We start from the raw sequence: 20,861 nt of genomic DNA, 5'->3' as shown, positions 1-20,861 counted from the left end.
CCTTTGCTATACACCTCAGCTATCTGGGGCCAGTATCCTGTGCTTTCTCATCTTGAGTCTCTTCAGGGTACACTGTCAGGGATGGCTGCAGCAGCTGACTGCTAGATGGGGGGCATCCCGTTTCCATCCTGAGTTTCCTCAGGGCTCACTCTAGGGGAGGCTGTAATGTGATGGCTTGATGGCTGCAACATCCTTTGTTTACTGATACGGCAGGCAATATTTTTCATTCACCAAATCCTATGGCAGTTTCTCCCGTAGCTTCAGATTCCTTGGCTTAGTACAAAACACCCTTTATGATTTGGCCTTCGTCCTGGTGTTGATCACATTTTCCACAGTCACTGGTGTCCTGTGTTTCTCTCCCAGGAATCAGTAAACTCTCAAAGTATAGGAACTATCTCTTACTCACATTAGTGTTCCCAGTGCTGGGCCCATAGAGAGCCTTAAAATTATTGGATGAATGGTTGAATAGATGAATGGAAAAGCTGTGTTGCTGCGAAGTCCTAACTAACATGCCTGTGTCTTCTCCTTCCCAGGACTTTGGCGTTATGTTCCTGCATCACCTTGTATCTATTTTTTTGATTACCTTTTCATATGTCAACAACATGGCCCGAGTAGGGACCCTAGTCCTCTGTCTCCATGATTCAGCCGACGCTCTTCTAGAGGTAAAAGTTTTCTTTCATCTATAAGAATACAAAATCTGGAATTCAGGAAATCCCCCAGATCATCAGTTTTTCTAGGGTCTGATAGATGGTGCTGGGAGAAGTTAGTACATGACTGCTTTGAAACTGCAGAGTGTTTCTTTGTAGGTTAAATTGGTGAAAGTGAGACTTTAGTATATAAAGTGGTGTGCAAAAAACATTCACCAAGTTAGCATTCTTTATTAATAGAATAGTGAAAACCTTAACCCTTCCACACTTAAGAAATGAGTGTTTTACAATAGGAAAATTACTATTTGAATAGGTTTTGTTTCTAGTGTTACAGATTTCACACTGATTTATCTGGGAAGTGTATACAACTCAGTTTAGTTAGTAATAGTAGTTGTACATCCTGATGAAATTAATGAGTAGTCATAGTTTTTATTACCAATATACATATTATCCTAGTATTTTTATAGTGAAAGTATATATGAATTACAAATTTTATATAAAAACTGTTTTCTATGCATGTAAGTATTAAGAATATCTGAGGAAATATTGGTTGCACTTTGATTAACTTTCTAAACCATTATCACTTAAAATTACTAAAGTAGCAAAAAAAAAAAAAAAAAGAAAAATGCTTCTAGCATATTTCAAAAGATAAAATCCCAAGTAAAATTTTGATGTGGTATTTAATCATGGCCTCCATGAAGAGACATACTCAATAAGGTTATATAACTATAGTTTTTTCATTTTAGTCCTAAGAAATTTATATAACTGGTCAAAAATGAACTTACCAGAGTACAAATTCCATGTAGAAATGGGTCTTAGAATCTGTACGCTTATTTTTTATTCCTGTTGGCCCACAGGTCTGCCCCTTTGAAGCATGTGCTATCACTGTGAATGTAGAATAGAGGTGCCCTCAAGTAATTATTTGTTATTCCAATATAAGCAGAAATTCCAGGCCATAAAATTGAATCTGCTATAAAGGCAATTAGTCAAGGTTTGAAGTGTATACAGCACTTCATTAAAGACTCTAGTCCCTATAAGGTTATGAAACAGAGAAGTAGTCCTAATGGGCTGGATATGTCAGATGATAGTTTGGAGCTAAGGTTTTTAAGTGATTCAAGCTAGATTCTATTCAGCACATTTTTTTTAAAGGAGAAATAAAACTAGTATAAAGGCAATTTCCTGAAAATCAGTTACCATGTGGTTAAATCCTAAGTGTGCTTGGAGGTAGAAATTTATATAGCAATATACAGTTTTGAAGTCAATCCTGTATAATCTGCCAACTCTAATGTCTGGGGAAATGGATGGCATAATGCTTGGCAGAGCCATAATTCAGAAAATGTGGGTTGAATCATCATCCACCACTTTTATCTAGAAAAGAAAAATAATCCAGAAATCCCAGTCATGTGGCTTAAAAGCAAATGTTCTTCATCACTTGGATTCTCTTTGACATCATAAAATAATGCTTGAGAATATCCAAATAATGAGATATGTTGACTCTTCAAAGTGGAATCTATGACTTAGACATTTCAGAAAAATGGATGTTTAATGCTTTTTTTATTGAATACTGGTGAATGAATGTAAAAGAAAAAATACATGGTTTACGTAGCCAGAAGGAGGCAGACGATGCTTTTTTTCTTTCTTAGTATAAGTTGTGGTGTCACATCCAAAGTATGCATGAAATTAAAAGTTCATAATCCTGGCTTCCACTCAATTAATAGATATTTCCCCTTAGGAATATATTTCTCTCATAGCTTTGTATTTTACTTAAAGCTATTAAATTATAGCTTCTGTGGATAATGTCAACAATCCTTTCAAGTTTGACTCAGCTAATTTAACTTTACAAGAAGTGGAAAATAATGTTATGAATTTAAAAGACCTCTTCAGTTTATAACCCTGTGTGTGGGTACTGTGAATTATATGTGAAAATGTAAAAAGCAGTAATCAAGGACAATTAAGTTTTCAGTGTCACCTGTTCTTACTTAGAATCATCTATAAAAAGTAGATGGCAGGGACTTCCCTGGTGGTCCAGCGGTTAAGGCTCCGCGCGTCCAATGCAGGGGGCGCGAGTTCAATCTCTGGCCAGGGAATTAGATCCCGCATGCCACAACTAAAGATCCCGCAGGCGGCAACGAAGATCCCGAGTGCCATAACTAAGACCCGGTGCAGCCAAATAAATAAATAAATATTTTTTTTAAAAAGTAGATGGTAGAGAAAGGGATGTATTTCTTCCTTCGACTAATTTGTAATATAAAAAGTGGTCACTTAAATCACTACCATAAATTATTAGTGTACTTCTCACAGACATTCTGAACATTAGTGACTTTCATCTAGAAAATGACCCATTAATGTAAATTTGAAAATTATACCTAAGTGGATTCGCTGAAATAACGTGATCTTGACACATTCTTCATTTCTAAATTTGTGAGGATAAGCCAAGAAACTCTCTCCCCAGAGCACTCCTTATACCTGTTTAAGGAAAACCTATAATTCTAAGTAGAAAGGGGGAAAAAAATGCAGGAAGGCTCAATATTCTCTATAAAGTTCGTGACCTTAGTGTTTGGGACTCATTAAAAGTTTAAAGGATTATGTAGCACTTTCTATTTTGACCTCTTATGCCAAATTCCTGTTTTGGCGTCTTTGGCTTGCTAATATCATCTGTAATGCAAGAATTTCGTATTTTTCTGTTTTCCTGAAATCAACCATATAATTGAATTTTTCAGGTTGCTGAATATTTTATTAAATCTCTGACAGTCAGTAGTTCTACTTATGGTTAATATCACATTTCACTCGACTTATGGGTAATTTATAAATATGATGCATGATGCATGACATTTCAAAGTAGCAGGCAATTTTATGCCTCTGGTAAGTTATATCTTAAAGGAGACTCATGCATATTGAAAGAAGCTTTTCATTTATCAATTTAACTAAATTAATCTGTCACATTTCTTCCTTTCATAGGCTGCCAAAATGGCAAATTACGCCAAGTTTCAGAAAATTTGTGATCTCCTGTTTGTTATGTTTGCCATGGTTTTTATCACCACACGACTGGGTATATTTCCTCTCTGGTGAGTATGCCAGTCTTCTTTCCAATAAAGGCGCCCCGTGCAGATAGGTTTTATGAACCATTTTCCTGTTGAATTTCACTCCAGATACTTAGTAAGAAGTTTAAAGAAAGCGAGGGAGGGACTTAAGAAACAGCTTGATTTCTTCTTCCAGAAGGGGGTTGCATTCTTTATGGATATTTTCCACAGGATCGTTAGAGAAGGATGTGACTTATGTAGGTTCTTAAGCCACAGGAAGCTGCCTGCCATTTTAGGCTCCAATCTAGAGTATGATTCAAAAACCTTAGCCATGAAAGTTTGAATTAAGAAAGGAAATATGGTGTTGCAATCAGTTAGATATCAGGGATCATCCTGTACCAGGGGTTCACCAAGGGTTGTCCCTGGACCCCCAGCAGCAGCAACTGTCACCTCTGAACTTGTTAGAAATGCAACCTATTGGTCCCCACCCACCCCAGACCTACTGAATCGCAGACTCTGGAGATGGGGCCTGGCAATCTGGATTTTGATACGCCTTCCTGATGATTCTGCTACACATTAAAGTTTGAGAACCACTGTCCTGTATAATTCTCCTCATCAGCTGCATTTATAACTAAAGCAAATGGAAAGTATAACTCAAAAGTAACCCTTAAAATTATCTCTGACCCCTTAATGTCTGGATGTCATTAGCTAAGAAAAAGACATGACAGATTTGGATGGAATTTGACAATCCTTTCTATAGAAAATAGGTCCACTGTCATTCATTTTTATGGAAGGCTATTACTTCTAGAAAAAAATGATCCCTCCATATCACTTAAAGTCTACCATTGATGGCAGATTTTTTTCCATTTTGAGAAATTGATCTGAATGGGAAATGACAGCAATGGAAATTGGAGAAAGTGGAGAAATGAAGGGCTGCCTTTCCAGTCCAATAGGAAAATAAAGTTGGAGCTTTTAAGTGAGTAACATCTATCACTGAGGTTCCGTAAACAAATTAATCTCACACACACACACACACACACACACACCCCTTCTCCTTGAGGCTGGCAGCTCTTTCGCACACTTACTTATTATGAAAATCGTATCCCAGCAGCAGTGCTGTGTATTGGCAACAGGCATATATAAAATGTATTATAGTTTTATATGATTGTAGGTAGCAAACATTGAAGTAATTTTGAATATAATGCATCTATAATTATTTCAGGATTGGAGCTCTTTCAAGATTATTAGCAGAACTAGTGGTAGGAATTTAAATAGAAGAAAGTCAAGCAAAATCCAGGAAAAATATCTCAAAAGAATAATAGAAAACTTTTCCTGCTTAGGATTTCTGAGAACCTGAGTTTTAAAGAAGTAAGCATCACTATCAAGTACTTTCATTTGCTTATTTCCCTTTAAGGATAGAATTAACGTTGAGCTGTATCTCTTCTCCTCCTTTCTAGCTAATGTGCAAAAGCTCATCAGGTTTAGACAGCAATGAGTTACCTAGAAAATAAACTCAGAATATAGAAATTACGTAATGCTGCTAATGAATAACTCACAGGTATGCCCTGTGATGATGATATAAACCAGCTGCTTAGAAAAAATCCTTGTAACCAAATACAAAACAAGAGCTGATATTGCAAATGCTGTAGGGCTTCTGCTACCACCGCCCTTAGTGCAGCCAAGTTTTTCAAAAAGCAACTTGTGGAGGGAAATATTTTATTGTTTGGGAGACAAGAAATAATTTCTGTATACCTGCTGCCATTGTGGTTGTGCATCCAGTGAATGAAATCCTTGTCAGATGTGTCTCATAAATTATGTGAGTGCTTGGATGACCTTTGTTTTGATCCTGTTTCTATTTCTGGAGTGTAATGGGCATTGAGTATATTTAAAATAGTAAGGTGAATGACAATAACAAATAGTGTTTTAAATATTTGCCTTAATCCTGTGAAATTATTCAAAAATTCCTTTTAGATTAGGGAATCCTAGAATTGGGAGGGACCCTACAGGTGACCAGCTCCAAACTGCTCTCCCACACCTCTGCCCAGGATAGGAATTCTCTCAATTTCCTGATTAGGAGTATTGCTTTAGAGGTCGAGGGAGAAATAAGTTTTTAATATGAAACAGAAACCTAGGTCTTTATAACTTCTAAGCTAGGGGTTCTTAATCTGGTTTAGAACCCCCTGAAACTGTTTGTAAAACGTATGTGTGTACATTTTTTTCCTGGGGGGCAGGGCCCATGGCTCTATCAGATTCTCTAAAGATCTGTGACTCCCTCCCCTCCTCAAAAAAGTACCTTCTGGAAAACAGACAAAGTGTACCCTACCACTTCTGATTGAAAGCTCTTAAGAACGTGAAGGTTTCTAATATATCATCTGTAGGCCTTCTCTTCAGAACGCATCTCTAATCCCTTCAATTATTCCTGCTTTTGTTCTCCTTTGTTCCTCAGAATTCTTCTTGGCACGATGATCCAAATGTGGACTGGCTGATAGAAAATATAAGAGCACTAACAAAAAGCTGTGTTCAGAACTGCATTTCTTTTGATGCAGCTTGCCTTCGCATTGACATTCTAAGGAGCTTTCACCTTGCACTGGTGGCGATCTGATAAATAGCTGAGCTGCTGTCAGACCAAATTGCCCTCATCCTACATTTATTTCATTTTTATGTATTTTTATTTCTAATTATGATTCATTTGTATACCTAATCATACCACGTACATTTATTCCTGTTAGATTTCATCATGCTGTTTTCAGATATTCTAGCCCAATTAGGGTCTTCTGAACCACATCCAGTGTTACACTTATCCCTGCTACTTTCATGGTACTTGCAAATATGCCTCTCATGCTTCTCCCAACTCACCGAAGAAAAACGTTGACCCAGAGGGACTCCTGGTACACTATTTCTTTAAGTTGACCTCGATCTCTCAACCACCAGTCTGTCTTTACGATTTTTCTACTCATTACTATCTTAGAACTGCTGTGTCATTATGCCTGCTATTTCTCCATATTTTAAAAAGGTGTAATAAGAGATTTTGTCAAAGGTCTTGTGAACATCAAGATTTACTCTGTTACTTAAGTCATTCTCTGCACATGTAGAGGCGGGGTGAAAAAAGAATAATGGCCCATCTGGGTGACTTGGTTTTAGGAGGCCTTTTCTGGCTCCCGGCTCTTCATTTCTAAGTGCTCACCCCCATCTGTTTGATGATCCCTCTGCAGCAGTAGGCTTACCAGTCTAAAATTCCTGGTTTCGGCCTTTTCCGTATTGTCTAGGTGTGGACTTTTACCTTCTAATATACTACCACTTTTTATGTATTTAATGAATATTTATTGGGCACTTACTGTGTAACCAGTACTGGGCTGGGTGTTGAGACTTCAGTGCGACATGGGCCTCCTGTGGGGCACTTGCAGTTGAATCCCTACGGGTCCCTTCAGTATTCTGGTTGATAATTGTGTGGGGCATAGAGACTATAAATTATTTTCTGAACATTTATTGGAGATAAGTAACGTAAGTGGATTGTCAGTATTAACTAGTTTGGTTGCACGTACCAAGGAGCTCTGTCAGCTGAATAAAGCATTATTCTAGGTAGAGTGTATGTGTGTAAAATAGTCACTGACTGCTGGAGGAGAAGTGCTGGAGATACATTGGACTTCAGTTCTAACAAGCATTTCATAGACTTATTTCTCCCTCAAATATTTGTGCTTCAGCTGGAAGGAGAAATAAAATGATTCCTGTGCCCTCGCTTCTTTTAGTTTTCAACCCATTGACTTTGGAATCCCCAGCAATACCTTGCAGGTTCCTCCTGACTATAGCTGTGTTCCCACGTAAGCCATCAGAATTGTTGTGATTTGTGGGTTTGATGACACTTGGCTCATTCTCTCTTGTATCTTTGGTCCACGCCTCACAAAGTCAGCATACACCATGATTAGCCTTTTCAGAACCACACGCTGCCCGGACTTTTCTTTTGGCCGTAATACGTCTTCTAGAACAGCGCTGTCCAAAAGAAATATGATAAGTCAGGCTTCTTAGTAATTTAAAATTTTCTAGTAGCCACATTAAAAAGTAAAAAGAAACAGGTGACATCTGTTTAAATAACGTTTTATTTAACTTGGTATATCCAAAATAATATGATTTTAACATGTAATCAGGATTAAAAATTGAGATATTTCGTTCTTTTACTGCATACTAAATCTTTGAAATCAGGTATGTGGTTCACGTTACTGCATCTACTCAAAAGTCTATGTATTTCAGCCTTTACATTGTAACTGGACAGTGAATGATTTGCTCCTTTTTGAGAGTAAGCCTATCCATCGTTGTAAGTTGTTACCGTGTTCATTGATCTGTCTTTCCTCAACTCCATTTGTCTGTGATCCCTGAAGTTCCTAACAGTTTTCCATATATTATGAAGATTTGGTTTCCATTGGCGTAGGGTAGTTTGTGCTTAATCCCATTATAGCATCTATCACAGTGCTTAGCTCCCAATGGCTACTCAGTAAATATTTGTTGAGTGAATTAGGTACTATTTAATCCTAAATTGTCTCACATCTGTTTTCTTAGTTGAGCTCCTTAACTCATTGTGAAGCAGGTAGGTGCAGTTTTTCCCCTATTATATGGAGAAAACCAATTCATTTAGTCAATGATTTACCTAGTCTCTCTGGACTCTGGTCTCCTGACATCAGTTCACTTCAACAGGTACTTACTAAATTCTAATTGTTCTCCTACAATACAGCGTACTATATTATTTAAGAATTAGGCCATATGGGCTTCCCTGGTGGCGCAGTGGTTGAGAATCTGCCTGCTAATGCAGGGGACACGGGTTCGAGCCCTGGTCTGGGAAGATCCCACATGCCGTGGAGCGGCTGGGCCCGTGAGCCACGGCTACTGAGCCTGCGCGTCTGGAGCCTGTGCCCCGCAACGGGAGGGGCCGCGATAGTGAAAGGCCCGCGCATCGCGATGAAGAGCGGTCCCCGCACCGCGATGAAGAGTGGCCCCCACTTGCCGCAACTGGAGAAAGCCCTCGCACGAACCGAAGACCCAGCACAGCCAAAAATAAATAAATAAATTAAAAAAAAAAAAAAAAAAAAAGAATTAGGCCATAAAGCTGTTGATGAGGCACATTTCTGGTAGTTGCTACATAAAAAAAGAGTCATTTTTCAATCACTGTCCCTATTATTCCGTCCCAGCCAAGATACTGCATTGTAAGCATCATCATTTTTCAGCCATACATTAGCATCTGGTATCGAAAGAGGCAAATCCACAAAGATCCTGAAAGGGAAGGGGCACGGTGCAGTCAGTAGAGAGATTGCTTGCTTTGAGTCACGGTTCTTCTCCTCACTGCATGTCAGGAAACCAGCTGTGTAGCTTCTCTGCATCTGTGGACTCATCAGAGAAGAATAGTAGTAATTGTTCCATCTACCTTACCAGGAAATGTTAAGGATCAAATGAACTATTTGTTCTAGAACTATAAAGTACTTTATAACTCTTAAGCATTTTGTAAAAAGGTGTTATATTACTGTTAGAGATGGAAATTCCCATTACGGCCAAGTGGTCAGAAATTTTTATTGCATTTTATAACCTCCAAGTAGTCTAGATTAAGGAACCATAAGCATAGATACTTTTGAAATAAAATTCTTAAATGCTCTCTCCAATTATGGAGGCAAAATATCTTGTTTTAGTCACTTCTGTTCTCAGTGAGCATGTAATAATGGACACGAGCTGGGTTGACTTAGTCCCTCAAATCCTAAGTGACGGTTCCTATCCTGAGCCAGCAGAAGTAACCATTATTGTTCACAGAATGTCACAGAATTTCACAAAATGCAAGTATATGTTAGGCTACTTCTTTTTTTTAATATCTTTATTGGAGTATAATTGCTTTACAATGGTGTGTTAGTTTCTGCTTTATAACAAAGTGAATCAGTTATACATATACATATGTCCCCATATCTCTTCCCTCTTGCGTCTCCATCCCTCCCGCCCTCCCTATCCCACCCCTCTAGGTGGTCACAAAGCACCGAGCTTATCTCCCTGTGCTTTGCAGCTGCTTCCCACTAGCTATCTATTTTACATTTGGTAGTGTATATGTGTCCATGCCACTCTCTCACTTTGTCCCAGCTTCCCCTTCCACCTCCCCGTGTCCTCAAGTCCATTCTCTACCTCTGCATCTTTATTCCTGTCCTGCCCATAGGTTCATCAGAACCTTTTTTTTTTTTTAGATTCCATACATATGTGTTACCACACAGTATTTGTTTTTCTCTTTCTGACTTACTTCACTCTGTATGACAGACTCTAGGTCCATCCACCTCACTACAAATAACTCAATTTCGTTTCTTTTTATGGCTGAGTAATATTCCATTGTATATATGTGCCACATCTTCTTTATCCATTCATCTGTCAGTGGACACTTAGGTTGCTCCCAAGTCCTGGCTATTGTAAATAGTGCTGCAATAAACATTGTGGTGCATGTCTCTTTCTGAATTACGGTTTTCTCAGGGTATATGCCCAGTAGTGGGATTGCTGGGTCGTATGGTAGTTTTATTTGTAGTTTTTTAAGTAACCTCCATACCGTTCTCCATAGTGGCTGTGTCAATTTACATTCCCACCAACAGTGCAAGAGGGTTCCCTTTTCTCCACACCCTCTCCAGCATTTACTGTTTGTAGATTTTTTGATGATGACCATTCTGACCGGTGTGAGGTGATACCTCATTGTAGTTTTGATTTGCATTTCTCTAATGATTAGTGATATTGAGCATCCTTTCATGTGTTTGTTGGCAATCTGTATATCTTCTTTGGAGAAATGTCTATTTAGGTCTTCTGCCCATTTTTGGATTGGGTTGTTTTGTTTTTGATATTGAACTGCATGAGCTGCTTGTAAATTTTGGAGATTAATCTTTTGTCAGTTGCTTCATTTGCAAATATTTTCTCCCATTCTGAGGGTTGTCTTTTCATCTTGTTTATGGTTTCCTTTGCTGTGCAAAACCTTTGAAGTTTCATTAGGTCCCATTTGTTTTGTTTTTTTTAATTTCCATTTCTCTAGGAGGTGGGTCAAAAAGGATCTTGCTGTGATTTATGTCATAGAGTGTTCTGCCTATGTTTTCCTCTAAGAGTTTTATAGTGTCTGGCCTTACATTTAGATCTTTAATCCATTTTGAGTTTATCTTTGTGTGTGGTGTTAGGGAGTGTTCTAATTTCATTTTTTACATGTAACTGTCCAGTTTTCCCAGCACCACTTATTGAAGAGGCTGTCTTTTCTCCATTGTATATTCTTGCCTCCTTTATCAAAAATAAGGTGACCATGTGAGCGTGGGTTTATCTCTGGGCTTTCTATCCTGTTCCATTGATCTATATTTCTGTTTTTGTGCCAGTGTCATACTGTCTTGATTACTGTAGCTTTGTAGTATAGTCTGAAGTCCGGGAGCCTGATTTCTCCAGCTCCGTTTTTCTTTCTCAAGATTGCTTTGGCTATTCAGGGTCTTTTGTGTTTCCATACAAATTGTCAATTTTTTTGTTCTAGTGCTGTGAAGAATGCCATTTGTAGTTTGATAGGGATTGCACTTAATCTGTAGATTGCTTTGGGTAGTATAGTCATTTTCACAATGTTGATTCTTCCAATCCAAGAACAATGATATATCTCTCCATCTGTTTGTGTCCTCTTTAATAAGCTAGTTCTTTACTGCAAGTGACAGATTCACAAGTCATTGTCCAGCCACGAATGGGCATACCACAATTGCCAGAGCCTCCTCCTATGGCCTAATGATGACTTTACACATCCCCATTCATGTTCCACCAAATGCCAACCCCTTGGCTACAGGAAACTTAGAATCAAATATGTACCTTCAGTGGTCTGCTGCTATTCAAACAGAAGCACGTGGCTTCTCAGAATGTTACTTTCTGTGGATTTCTATCCTATAAAGTAGGGGAATCATTTGCTGATTTGTACTCTCTGAAAGTCTCTGCAATTAAAAAGAAAAATGTTACAGAAGAGCCTAGATCATTCTTTTACCATTTTCCATAATAAGATTTGAAATTCATCTAGATGCATATGAGAATATCATCTTCTTCTCTGATTTATTTTTCAAGACATATTTTACCAAAGTAGTGTGGCTTATATGCTTTTCTGAATATCTGATAAGATTAGTCTTGGAGTTCACAAATTTGGACAAGCTGGATTTTTTTTTTTTTTCTGGACTCTTCTTGACAGATTTTCTCTGAAATTTTCCTTGATGCTGGTCTGTATTAAACATATTTGAAAGATAAAGGATGAAACCTAAGTCTTTTGGCTGTTAGGTATTTTGGCATGTTTTTAATAATACGTATATATACTAGTATCAGTTACTACCTTCATAAAGTGAGGTAGAGTTGGATAGAAATAATGTGTGTTGAGATGTTTTGTTCTTTTCATGTAAACATAATAATTTTAATATAATTTTAATATTGAAGGGCTAGACCAGGAATCAACAAACTATGGCCTTTAAGACAAATCAGCCCATCGCCTATTTTTATAAATAAGGTTTTACTGGAACACAGCCTTGTCCATCTGTCACATATTGCCCTTGTCTGCTTTCTGCTACACTGGCTTGAGTGGTTGGGACAGAGTGTATGTGACCCACTAATCCAAAAATATTTACTAGCTGGTCCTTTACAGAACAAGTTTGCCAACTCTTAGGCAAGACCACTAAGAATTAGCCTGATGACTTGTGGACACAGGCGGGGAAGGGGAGGGTGGGACAAACTGAGAGAGTAGCACTGACATAGATACACTACCATGTGTAAAACAGATAGCTAGTGGGAAGTTGCTGTATAGCACAGGGAGCTCAGCTCGGTGCTCTGTGATGACCTAGAGGGGTGGGATGGAGGTGGGGGAGTGGGAGGGAGGCTCAAGAGGAAGGGGATATATGTATACATATAGTTGGTTCACTTTGTTCTACAGCAGAAACTAACACAACATTGTAAAGCGATTATACTCCAATAAAACAAACAAAATAATTAATTAATTAATTTTTAAAAGTCTGAGATAGGGAAAAAGAAAGAATTAGTCTGATGAGTAAAAATGAAGCAATGTGGGGAGTGGCATATTAAATGTTTTCAACCGTTGGGTGTTTTCTAGAAGTATTGTCTACCTTAGGCGAAAAACATGAAGATATTGTTAGTATTACATGTGGGTATGGGATATGCAGAATATGCTCTCAATTAAGTAAGCTTTTCTGCTTTTGTGACTTGAGTCAACAAAAAAATGTGGCGTCCTAGTAACACTGTCTCCACAGAATTAATGTCTTAAGTGTTCCCTCCCTCCCAATCACTGCAGAGAATCTTGCTGGGGGAAGGAGGAAGAGAACAAAAACATTGTTTGGTCTAAGTATTATAAAATGTGTTTACAGACCATCTATGGAAAAAATTCAACATGGCCGTTTCATCTGTTTTAAAAATACCTGAGTATTGTAATAAAGTCTAATGCCAGGGCCAGAGATTTGAAAATTTGCTCAAGGGTCTCACATATTTGAGAGTGATGCTTTATGGAAAATGCAGTAACAAATGAAGGACCCACATCAGCTCTGTTTCCATTTGCTTATGTTACCATAAAGGGCAGTTGTATAGCGGGCTAATTCTCTCCTCCAGCTACCCTCACCTCCCTGACTCTGGTCCCTGGGTCTCTGTCAACTGGCCGTTCTGTTCATGCTAAGCCCCTTGTCACAGTCCTGAGCTCAGCCTTGGACCAGCTTGTGACTGCTCATTGCCTACTTCCCAGTCTGGACCATTACCTGAGCCATCCCAGAAGCCCTCCCTGCACAATCCCAGTGCGCAGGGCTCTAGGGCACTGTCAGTGGAGACCACCCTGGCTGTGTCCTTTCATTTTCAGAACTTCATCCATGCCCCTGTCACCTCTGGGATGGCAGTGTAGCTGAAAAGACAGAACCACAGTATCACCAGCATCTCTGGAGTCATCCTGTTCCCTGGGAGGATATATCTTACCATGTATTATTATTTAACTTTTTATGTCTTTAGGGCCAGGGAGCAAAAACTTCGTAAACTCCTTCTAGATAAGGAGCCATTTATTCTTTACAGATCTGTTTGATGCACTTCACTGTGAGCCTGCTATATGTCAGGCAGAATGTGGGTGTTGGGGACATAGGTAGTGATTAGGTCATGAGCCCAGGAACATCCAGCACTGCAAAACTATCAATAAATATTTGTTAAATGAAAATAGCTGAGATTTTAGAATTTCCTGTGTGGTTTGGCACAATCATGACCGAGACTCTGCAGCCTACCATCTTTCCTTATAAGACAGAATAGGCCAATCCAAGAAGACAAAGCTGGCAATGACTCAGTAACTTTTCAAAGTAGGGGGGCATTCCAGCCACTGAATCATTTTGCTCAGACAGAATTTATGGAAACAGCATTGTGCAATCGTTTAATAACTGCTGCCTTTGTCCACAGCAGATAATAAGACAGAAATGCTTAATTTGGAATGCTAAATGTCGAAGAGTTGGAAATATAAGAGTTCAAGATATATAAGGAAAATCATAAAAAACATGTAGATATACTGAAACTGCAGGCTGACTAGGAGCCTGGTGGTGGGCGTGCCTCCTCATTAGGGCAGCGTGAAGAGAGGACGTTGTCCAGAGGTTCCAGGGCAGTGGAGGAAGGGAGCAATTGTCCATGAGAAGAACAGATAGAAAAAACAAATAGAGCATCTTTCCTACATCCATGGGACCACCAAAGAAAGTAAGCAGGAACACACAGAACACCATCCCAATGTAGTAATTAATTCTGTCCTAGCACCCTGGGAACAGTTGTTCCCAGCTACCATTGGGGACTTATGTCAGGCACCCAACCTCAAAATCGTAGCAAACTCTGCATCTCTCAGAGCAGCTTGCACTAACCCAACTTAGCTGTCTTAATTCCTTTTTTTTTTTTTTTTTGAATGGACGGCATATAAACACAGACCTAATTTTCACTAGTGTCTTAGACTACTTCGTATCCCACACAATCCCAACCTATGCCTTTCAATAGTTATCAGGGTATAAATATTTCATTTGATTTATTTGTTGCTAATACATTGTATTGTAATCTTTGAGTTATATATTCAGTAGTTTGAAGAAATGTAGTAGGAAGCATTCATTGAAATACTTATTAAAACATTTTGAAGAAGTTATTCTGAATACATTCTGCTTTTTAATGGCGTATAAGAATAGCCAGACTGAAACAATTCTGAATGTTTTTAAATTCTGAGATAAAGAAGTGCTATTTTAATTACGTAACATTTTTAGGTTGTCTTTGAATTGAAATGTAAATGTAGTAAAATGTATTTACTGAAATGGAATAGTCTATTAACTGTAATCTTATTGCCCAGTAGTGTATGATAATCAAATAAGGAAATATTGGGGATTATTTCCCAAAATAGCCTCCAGGGAGTGACCTGGGTCTCCTGTCTTCTCACCTGTGCTCTGTAATCATAGTTAGTGGTAAGGATGTTAACTTGAAACAATACATCATTATGAACCATCAAAAATTAGTAAAATATTTTCAGTGACTTTTTATTATGTGCTTTGACCAATAATAAATGAACAAAACAAAATAAGGAAATTTTTCTAGTTATCATTAAGTTAACTAGAGTATTTCTATTACTCAAAATTTTAGTCCACCACATTTTCCTTGTTCTTATCCTATGGACATACAATGGGATGTTCTGTCTTTTGTCTGCTACTGAAGGGCAAACACCTTGATACAGCAGTGAATAAGTTGTTATTAAAGTACAGTGTGAACACACCCTATTCGCCCAATTCAGGGGCTAACATGAAGTACTGAAAGAATTTTTCTTTGTGTACAAGCCTCTTAAATTACTTCACTTTCCAGAACACTACCTTATGTGAGGAGCACAATTTGTAAAGTCAGCACTTTATTAAAAAGGGTCAAAACCCTTTCCTAAACATTAAGTCTACAGTATCTTCCAGAAATAAGTCAGGTGCTTCACAAAATAGGTTAAAGTTGCCTTGACAAAGTACAGAAGAAACAAGCCTTGACTGTCTCTCTCAGTAGTGAATTATTCATGGAGCTGGACCCCCTTTGCTCTTCTAGCCATAGGATTGCATTTATTTCAAATTGTGTCCCCCTCACCACACTCAAAAATTTAATTAGATGTTTGAGTCCCCTGCCCTCAGTAGCAATCACGGCGTTCTCCTGAAGTGCTCTTCTGGTGCTATTGTTTGGTATTCATTTCCTTGTCGCCCTTCTCCACTAGGGAGTGAGTTCCAACAGGGCTGGGACCATGTTTCCTTCTCCATTTGTATGCTCAGTACTGTGTGCAATACTCAGTATGCTGTAAGTTTGCTGATTTATCTCACAATAGATCTCTGATTTATTCTAGGTCTAAATTCAGAATTCACTTTCATGAAGGTGCTCTCCCCAGCCAGGTAGTTTGTTTACTTATTTCAATATAATAGAGTATCATTCTTTTTATTTTCTTTCTCCCAAGATCAAGGAGAAATATTCTGAATGCCAGAGTAATGCTTACTTAAATTCCCTCCTTTCTTGAGCCCACATGTCTTAACTAATCCCCCTACATAATTTATCCACCCAACATGCTCCCCTTGTAGCTAGTGTTTGGGACAGGCCCTCTTTCAGACATAGAGTGTAGGGGGACTGGACTTTGGGTGGCCCACACCAGACATACTGATGTGACTGTACTCTTTTTCTTTTTAACTTGATTTCTACCTGTCCTTCAAAAGTCTGGGGAAGATGATGAAAGATTGCCTTATTCTGAAAATAACTGCATGCACAACTAAGATCATTGCTTATTTTTATCTTCTGGCCTACTTTTTTCTAACAAAAAAAGAGGTGAAATAAAGTGATGCTCTACTGTGTATATGTGAGATGGACAGGTAGATAAATAAATATAGATAGTTGATAGATACAGATATTTGATAAAGCTATTTTATATATGTACTTTATATTTATCATATATTTCTTGTTTTATATATTTTAAAACTATATTTGTGCATAAGTATATATTATCATATATAAATATATGTGAGATATTTATCTTAAGTAAATATATATTGTATAGATATTTATATATTTTATATAAATATATCCTGTAGTAAAACTTTTGCTTACTCTTATCAACATCAAATAAATATCACACCAGCTGCTTCCATGAGTTCATGGGGCTTCTCTTAGTAATTAAAAAGCAGTGAGGCTATTGATTGCTGCCTGATGCAAAGGGAATAAAAGGAATAAAATTGAATGATATATTTTCCACATAAATTGGCCATAATGGCTTTGCGATTTCTGATAAGGCAGTTCCATTGCATTTACGTGAAAACCTAACAGTTCCATTAAAACTGTATTTTGCTGGCACTTTCTGTACCTGGAGAGTCTTGATGTTACAGATATGTCTAAAACATGCACACCATCGTTTCTACCCATCCTCAGGATATATCACTGTCTTGAGAGCCTTGAAAAATAGCCACTAGATTCCCAAACCACTTGAGAACAGATCCAGACTGTTTTCCCCCAAGCAAAGAGGGAAGAGAAGTTAGTTTTTCGTCTTCAAATTAGCACTCTATCCCTGTTCTGGTGGGTAGTGATGACCTGCTTCTCCTCCTTATTGTTCCTACATCTGAGAACCTCTTGGCAATGAAAAATGATGCATTTTCCTTTCAAAGAGAGGAGAAAAATGTTTGACAGTAAGGTATGTTAGTTCCTAGAGTCATCATTTAACCAAATGAATATCTTCATTTATAGCAGAAGAACAATATATAGTTATTTTTTTCTAAGGAATAAGCAGCTCAACTCCACAGGAGGGAGACTGAGTACATTTCTATTAAATTCTTCCAGCAATAACAAGAGCTTCTGATGATTATGAAAACAGCTTGAAAGTAACTTGAAATCTGGTTATGGTAGAGGGGTAGGTAGGGGGTGATAGGGATCTCCCCCAAGAATCTGGATTGAAACAAACACATGTGAATAGTCGTCTTGTCTTTGTGCCTGATGTAGTTTATCCTCAGGAAATTTTCAGGCCTTCTCTTTGAGCTGATCAGGAAAAAAAAAAAAAAAATCAGATTGACAAGATTTTATATTTAACCTACATTGTTCAGAAAAAGAGAAGTATCTACAGTATCAAATGCTGCAAGGGGAATCAAGGCAAATGAGACCACTGGTGAAACTGTGCATGTGCTCTTCTTTATCCGTAAAATGGGAGACTTGGGATAAATGTCAAAGATGTCTTCTGAAATGTTTCGATTTTATGATTTCACAATTTCAAGTGGGTTGGTAACCTTCCAGTGAGAAATTTATTTATGGAGTGATCCCTGCAAGGGATTCTGAGCAGGGGACAAGGGGGTGGTAGGCAAGAAGAGAGTGGACATAGATGCCTTGTTTCAAAGGTTTGTGGTGTGTAGAAGGAAAGAAATAAGATGATCATTAGATTGAATATGGTATCAAGTAAAGATTTTTATAGAATGCTAGACATCTGTGCTTCCTTTAAAAAAACAGAGGAGAAAGAGTACTTGTAGGTGTCACTGAAGTACCCATGATTAAAGAAGAAACTCCTGCTTCACAGAGAAGTGAAGGAAGGGAGTCAAGTCTCCAGTGTTGGTTTCAGTTAGGTGACTTCTCAAGCACCCATGATTCCTTGAGTCAGTGCAAAGGAAGAGACCGATGATACTGATGCTGAAAGAACACTGAACAAGCAGAGTCCCAGAGGGTTAACAGCCAGGTGGAAGGGCAGCCCTCTAAAAGTAGGAAACTTGTCCTTCTGAAGCTTGAGACAAGGAAAAAAAAGAGAGAATGATGAAAGACTGGACTGGAAGGGGTGTGCATGTAGTAGAAAGGTATATCTGATGGTCTGTAGTTTCTTTTTAACAAAACCATGCTCATACCTGACAAGATGTGGGAATTGCACTGGGATTGGGGTGAGAGGTCCCGGGAATGATAACAGAGCGATGACATGAACTCATTGCCCTTTGAGCCAATGGTCAGTGAACTGCAGTCACTTCCTGGGGACCTTGACCATTTAATACCACTGATTCAGTTCAGCTACTGTGTTGTGACCACTCAAATTAGTAGATCTGCTCTCTCAGTAGGTAGTAGCAAAATCTTCCTGGTGTCCTTGGGGCCCCAAACCAGTAACGATAAGTATCTCCTGTTGTACAAGACCTCAGAGAAAATCGAAACCCAGAAAAGTTAAGTGACTTTGCCCAGGACCACAGTGAGTTTTCATCATGGTCAAGAATAGAAATACACCTTCTGTTTCCTTTCCTAGTGTTCTCTGCTTTAGTTCATTCTGCACAGGGGATCAGTAAGACAGTGTGGTCTGAAGAATAAAACCCTAGAGTAGGCTAACTTTGGCCTTATCCTTGGCTCTGCCACTGACCTTAGTATCTCTAGGCCTCATATTCCTTATCGGTAAAAAATTTCCAATTTAATATCCTAGGTCTGAAAGAATGTACAGCAACTTTAAGGACTAATTGAAATTAAGTAGCAAGGTCCTGGCTACCTGGGATTTTGTTAACTGGCTCCCAGCAGTTAGGGGATTATAGAAGGAAGAAAGTTCATTATTACAAGAAAGGATTTAGTGATGAATAAACCACTTTAAAGATTAGTGCCCTCTCATATATTCCTCTCTCGAGCCATTAATGCCTTCCTCACCAGTCTAGTGAGATGAAAGACGCGTGTCAAAGGAATGCAAGTTACTTGCAAAGTGAGAAATTGTATCTGATGCACAATATGCAAGATTTCTTGAAGTCAATGAAAGTGATATTAGATCTCTGCTCAAAACATACCTAAGCCATGGCCAAAGGAGTCGGCAGACCATTCAATAATTGAAAAAAGGAAAATCAACAAGGATGGTGACATGATAGGTACTTCAAAAAGGAAAGGTGTGAATTTCAAAGGATTGTGAGAGACGCTTGATAAAATGTTAAAGCCATCGAATATTCTTACATCTTCTTTAAAACTGTCATATACTACTATGATTCCATTTTGAAGAAAATTATGTAACCCTCCCAATCAGTGCTTCATTCATTTTTAGTTTGTTCTAAGAATTAGAGCATAATTGCAATTATAACCTAAATTTGATTAAATGGAAGATAAAATAAATTCATTTTCATGAATTTTATTTCATTTCTCAAAAAACAAAGTCTTGATGGACCCTTTTATTCACTCTTTTCTATGAAATTTATGTTCTGTTTTAAGTGGATTCACTTTAAATGGCTTTTTCTTGGTGGCAATGTTCCTTTGAATAGAATGACCTCCTATACTCAGAATTTAAAGTGGATATAGTGTTTCTCTGACTTTCTAAATCCAGTCTGTGTAACCTGGGAATAGGACAAGGAAAGCAAATGAGTAAGGGTTGAGCAGGTAAGGATTGTTAACAGTGTTAATGATCAGCTTCCAACCAAGGGGGTCAGGGGAGCCTGTGTGTTATCAGGGACTCTGTTGACATGACTGGCCATGGGATTCAACCCATGGGAGAAGTTCAGAGATTACCAGGATGGACCAGGTAAAAGGAAGGAATCCAGGTTTTATATTTTCTTCATGGTTTGATTTTTTGTTTTCCTTTCTGAGTTTACCTTTGTTTGCACGTTCTTTATGGCAGAAGGAAACATGGCTCCTTCCATCCTCCTCCCACTGGGAAGGGTGTAATACATTCTGTTCTTCCCTCAGCAGGCAGTGAAGTGCTTGGAGTGGGTAAATACTTTGAAGTAGAGCATTTTGCTTGTCCATGGAGGCAGAGCAACTGAAACACATAATTTGAAAATAGCCAATTGGTTTAAATTAGTGAATTTACAGGGATTCCCTTTCCTATGAGTGCTTTTCCTTTCATCAGCTTAATTCCCCAAATCTCACGGGGAAACGGCAATTAATATCTTTCAAGGCAGCTCATCCTGCTGTTCAGAGGAGTCTTTTCCTAACCAATTTCAACATCACTTGAAAGAGAATAAAGCTAATCCTCTTTTGGGATTCTCACTGGCTGTGGACCTTACTAACCCTCAGGGTCCCAAGAGATGGTTACGGTTACTGGTTTGAGGCCCCAGGGACACCAGGGAGATTTTGCTACTGCCCAATCAGAGCAGATATACCAGTTTGTGCTATCACAACACAATATATGAACTGAGTTGTTGGCGTTGGTGGTCAAGGTCCCCAGGAAGTGTTTGCAGTTCACTGGCCACTGGCTCAAAATGCAGCATAGAATTTTTCACTC

At 38.4% G+C, this 20,861-nt stretch overlaps 1 protein-coding gene across 3 annotated transcripts in view; it reads left to right on the top strand.

Annotated features, from left to right (window-relative positions):
* Positions 1-20,861, top strand: part of CERS6 (ceramide synthase 6) — a 313,957-nt gene that overhangs the window by 258,582 nt on the left and 34,514 nt on the right. For all 3 annotated transcript variants that reach the window (XM_082396858.1, XM_082396856.1, XM_082396857.1), the window contains exons 7-8: positions 534-662; positions 3,606-3,712. In XM_082396858.1, the coding sequence (XP_082252984.1) occupies positions 534-662; positions 3,606-3,712 (236 nt within the window). The remainder of the gene's footprint in view (positions 1-533; positions 663-3,605; positions 3,713-20,861) is intronic.

This window comes from Balaenoptera borealis, assembly GCF_965194805.1.
Source record: "Balaenoptera borealis genome assembly, chromosome: 6".
NCBI lineage: Eukaryota > Metazoa > Chordata > Mammalia > Artiodactyla > Balaenopteridae > Balaenoptera > Balaenoptera borealis.
This window is presented reverse-complemented; position numbering and strand designations above follow the sequence as displayed.